The following is a 5130-nucleotide window of genomic DNA, read 5'->3' as shown; positions in this document are numbered from 1 at the left end:
ACCCACTTGGAATGTCAAACCCCCCCCCCCCCCCGCTCCAAGCAGGGAACAGAGGCTTGGAGGAATTAAATATTAGAGACACGTCAGGAAAGAACTCCTGGAGATTTCCAGGAATATCTTCTTTGACCCGGCCTGAACTGGTTAGTGGGTGGGGAAAAGAGAGAAGGAAAAACTCCTGAAAGCAAGGAGGAAAGTCTCTTTGGAGCTGAGCCAAGTCCATCAGAGCAGACAGAATTCGAGGTGGCCATTACCATGTGCTGGCCTGAAGAGCTGGAGAAAGCTGCAACATAATGGTAACTCTTTAGAGATCTATAACATTCTAAGTTAAGGAGCCTCTCCTATATGTTAACATCTGATGTTGAGAGAGAGGAACAGAGAAAATGTGTTTTACTCATTTCTTTTGAATCCCTTGCTCAATGTGGTGCTGTGCTGAACGTATGCTTGTGAACATTTTCTTTTTAATAAATACTTTATGAGGCTGGTAGTGGCTCTCTGTACCACACAGACCTCCACTGTCTTGGGCATGCTATTTAAAAAGAAGTGCCAGAGGGCAGGCAGGCAGCTGGCAAGCGGCTATTCCTCCAGGGGTGCACAAGGAAGTAAATGGTCACCGCGGTGACCAGGTGCTGGGCAGTGGGAGACAAAGAGGCAAAGCCTCAGAACTTAGAAGGGAAGCAGGGAGTCCCGACCCTCGCAGCAGGCAATTCCTTACAAGGGTCAGGTGGTGACAGTGGTGACCCAGGAGAGAAAGAAAAGCCTCTCTGGGTGTTGGGAAAACTCTGGAGAGCAGAGTGCAACAGGGCTTGTGTAAGCACTTGCTCACTTGAGTGATACACAGCAAAGCTATAGTGCTCAAAGGGAAACAAAATATCCACACATACAACAGACAGGCGCGAGAGGGAGGGGAGGAATGGGTCACCCCATCAGCAGCACGATCCAAATACATGCTGCCGTCATGCCCCGTGTGACGCTCCCTCTTGGTCTTCTTGAGCTGCCGAAAGCCCTTCTCAAGCAGTTCAGCAACACCAACAACGGTCCTGCAAGGCAGGCCCGTCTGCTTGATCACAGGCAGAGGGGTCTAAGGCACAGGACTTACACACTGCAAAAAGCCACAGGGGGGCTGCATGCCGCTTAGGGCTGCCGCCCCCCCCCCCCGGGGGTGGGAGATCCCCTGCCCTAGAGCCCCATCCCCCACTGCTGACCAACTGGCTGCCACGGGTTCTTAGCAGCAGCAGGAGGCCTAGGTCGATGATGCAGCATCGTTGTGGGCCTTGGCCTCCCCCTGCCACCAGCAAGCCTCCCCCCGCCAGTCACCAGTCGGAACCTGGCAACCCTGTTGCTACTGGCTACTCCGCTTGGCAGTTGTGAATCGCTGTCATCACAAGAAGAGTTTTAATTTGCGAGCAAACGCTGTGCCAAGAGTGTGCTGCGGTGGCACGCAACTCTCCGGCGTGTTGGCTGAAAGGCACTCCTCGAACCTGCTAGCACTGGTTATGAAAATATACGCCACAAAGGACGTCGCGCCGGCTCAGGAATTCTGCCTTGATACCAGTGCCCAGTAAATCAAGCAGCAGAGCTGAAATGTGTACTACGACTAGCATGCTCACAAGCTCTGGCTCTGAACTACAACGGCTGCGCCGCCAGAAAGAGGGCTGCACGGATTCAGCACCCGGCAGAAATAAAAGTTAAGCTTTGAAGCTGCGTATGTTATGGAAAGAGAGCAACACTTGGTCTGTCTTATTTTGCCGTGCTGAATAACTTATTTTAGTTTTGCTCGTCCTATGGAGGGGCAATGGCTCCTGAAGGGCAAGAAAACCCCATTCTCCGGCCCTTAGAGAGTTCATGCGCCCATCCATTTGGCTTGGATATTTATGCACTAGAAATGTGGTTTAAGAGAAAAAGGAAGCAAAGACTCTCAGGGGCCTACTTCCTATACCACATTCTGCTCTTTCGCTACTGCTTCTGTTCCACAGAGCTGCAGCAGAAGCACATACACAACACACACACGCGGCCTGATCCGTGTGCTCGTGTAACAGAATTTTCCTGGACAGAGAGAACAATTTAGAAATTCCTGTTTTGCCAGCCGTCTCTCGCATACACTTTTTAAAACGCCCTTTAACGATCGCCGACGGGCAATAATTTGCCAGCACGAGGGCCGCCAGCCAGTTCACAGATTTTGCCAAGCAGCAGGGCAGCGGCACCAAGAGGGACGCCCGTGCCGAGGCATCGATAGCCTTTTCAGTCAGTGCCCAAATGGGTGGCACAAAATGGGGAGCTGCCTTTGCAGGGAAAGGCACTTTGCTCAGGAGAGATGCAGAAGAGCGGCGGCGAAGATGCCACCCCGATACACGAGCATTCTTACCCCGCTTTCCTCCCCAGCAGCTTACAAAGACAGGGGGCGATTTCGCACTAGAGCTGCCTCGCGGTTGCGCCGCCGTTTGCCCCGACACTATTTGTCAATTTCACACCCGAGGCTGCGGGGCTACATTTGACCAGCGGCTTCGCCTGATTTCCTCCGCAGTTTCGTGATCCTCAAAAACCAGTTTGGGGGAGCGAGGCAACGCCCCCTCCCAAATTCCCAGTGCCCCCACCGAATCTTACAGCCCATGCCACCATTTTTTCTGACGCACCGCCTGCCTTCCCTTCCCTCGTCCCCACCGCTCCTCCTCCTCCTCTGCCCCAAAACAGCCAACCAGCCTGCCCCAGTTCCGACTCCCAGTCCCGGCAAGGCCTGCAACCGCACGGCCCCGCACAGCCACTTCACTCGGCCAGAGCTGGGCAGGCTCAAAGGGCCACGTCTTCTGAACGCGTCCCTTTCAACACGGCCTGGGCTCCACCACTCCTCCTCCTCCTGGCTGTGGTGGGACTGTGGGAGTGCTTTTGTCGACAAGAGCTTCCAAGCAGACTGGTAGGAAAGAGAGTGCTCCTGCCGAGTTCCCCAGTCATAAAGGGTGGAGGGAGCCATTACGCTTAACCACACCACCTCCTTTGAACGGAGTCTGCGATGGCTGCGAAGGCGCTCTATAAATACACATAACCAGACACTCTTCCAGTTTGGGGGGCGGACGATCCCCCCCCCCCCCCCCCCCTAAAACCCCCCCCCTCTCCAAGCTCCATCCCTCATATTTCCAGGAATTTCCCACCTGTCTCCTCCCCACCCAATCATCAACCTTCCCCACTCCTCCACTTGCGCCTGGCTGGATGACCTTGGGCAAGCCGTAGTTCTGATAAGAGCTGTTCTTGGAAAAGAGCAGTTTCTGTCAAGAGCTCTCTCAGCCCTGCCTACCTCACAGGGTGTCTGTTGTGGGGAGGGGAAGGGAAAAGGAGTTTGTAAGCCGCTCTGAGACACCTTTGGGTAGTGAAGCGCGGGGTATAAATCCAATCTCTTCTCCTTTTTCTTCTTCTTGCCCAGCCCCTTTCACTTGAACCTCCTCTCCGCCACTCTTGGTTCCGCTCCTCCTCTTCCGGGAACTATGCGCTGCCAGGAACTACGTCCTGCGTGTAAGTCTGGGTTGCCCTAGTGGTAGGCTCCTGTTTTCATTGAGAGGAAGTTCAGCGGAACCTGGTGGACTTAATTCTGAGCAAGTAGCGCCGTGCGCACGCGCACTCCCCCTTGCTGTTGGGCACCTCCGTTCTTCTTTCTGCCCCCGCCCCTCCTCCATCCAGTGCCCCCCTCCATCCAGTGCTCCCCCCAACAAAAACTGTCCAGCTCTGGGGCATGTCAAAGAGCCACGCATGGTTTCCAAGCCACTAAGAGGGTAGCAGTGTAATGCATCCTGGGCCGGTCCTGAACCCAGTGGGCCAGTTCATTGCAGGTGAGAACGCCTGGGCTAGACTCAAGGGCCGGGGGCTGTTGCCGCCCTTCTCTCGCTGCCTGTCCCCCTCTCATCCTCGGGTCCCGTCCCTCCTTCCCAGGCGTGGCAGCAGTTGGTTGCAGGGACTAGCTCTCAGACATTCAAAGGCGTATCCTTGCAGACAGCCAAAGTCTCAAGCCAAGAATGGAGGGGAGAAAAAGAGGATGCGTGGCTGGCCAAGGCCGATGGTCGTCTGGCTGGAACGGGGTCACCGTTTGGCTGTTCCACCTTAATGGGCACCAGTTTTCACAGGCAAAGCCGCAGCCCAGGGGCCCTTTTTTAGCCCCACCCTATCGCATTCCACATATTGTATCCGGCCTCCGTATGGAATGATGTGCCGCCGTCATGTCTACTGGTGATCATTTGTATATTGTTTTAGATTGTAATGGCCAATGGCTACACAATACATTTTACTACTCTACTCTACTGGCTATGGATAGACCCATCGATGGTCGAGTAGTCAGAGTGCTGGATAAGGACCTGGGAGGTTCTAGGGTGAAAACCCCACCTGTGCCACGGAAGACCGCTGGGTGACCCTGGGCCAGTCACACACTCTCAGCCTAACCTATTGAATGGGTTGTTGTGAGCATAAAATGGAGGAGGGGGAAATGATGTTGCAAGCCACTTTGTGTTTCTGTTAGAGGAAAAAGCCCATGGCGTGCGTAGATAAATGAAATTCAGGTACAACCTACCATAACGTCTCCCTTCAGAAGCTGGGCTGGTTCAATGGCGATGCAGATTCTGCTTTGGTTCTCTGGCCCCACGCTACTTAAACAACAAAACAGGGGGGAGGGGAATAATTACAAGGGCAGCAGCACTTTAAGATCGTTTCGACCCCCCCAAAAAAAGTCCAAATGATCACATGGTAGGGTTGCCAAGTCGTACCTCATCCTGGAGCGGGGGACTCCTGGGTCGATCCTGGAGTGTGCGCACGCGCGCCGCATTCACGTCACCAGGAAGTGACGCGACCACGCCGGGCACACTGGGGGCGGGGCCACGACCGTCCGAGGGAAAACCATAGAGTTTTCCCTCGGATGACCGTGGCCCCGCCCCCAGCTGCCCGGCGTGGTCATGTCACTTCCTGGTGACGTGCACGTCGGGGTGGAGTTCCCCCCGGGGCCCGATTCAGCGGTGGCGGGAAACGGGCCTCTGGGGCGGGGGGTCCCCCGCCCCCCGGGGGGACTTTGCAAGCCTATCACATGGCACCGTCCTCCCTTTCCCCAGGCTATACCACCTTGGAATAAAAGTGTGTGGGGGGGGGGAGACCCCACATTTT

At 55.1% G+C, this 5130-nt stretch overlaps 1 protein-coding gene across 1 annotated transcript in view; it reads right to left on the bottom strand.

Annotated features, from left to right (window-relative positions):
* Positions 1-5130, bottom strand: part of TNS3 (tensin 3) — a gene marked incomplete at its 3' end in the record, with an annotated part of 182765 nt that overhangs the window by 164204 nt on the left and 13431 nt on the right. The window contains exon 5 of the mRNA XM_015408650.1: positions 4547-4619. Coding sequence (XP_015264136.1) covers positions 4547-4619 — 73 coding nt within the window. The remainder of the gene's footprint in view (positions 1-4546; positions 4620-5130) is intronic.

The sequence above is a fragment of the Gekko japonicus genome, unplaced genomic scaffold, assembly GCF_001447785.1.
Source record: "Gekko japonicus isolate JY-2015 unplaced genomic scaffold, Gekko_japonicus_V1.1 scaffold1966, whole genome shotgun sequence".
NCBI classification, from domain to species: Eukaryota; Metazoa; Chordata; class Lepidosauria; order Squamata; family Gekkonidae; genus Gekko; species Gekko japonicus.
This window is presented reverse-complemented; position numbering and strand designations above follow the sequence as displayed.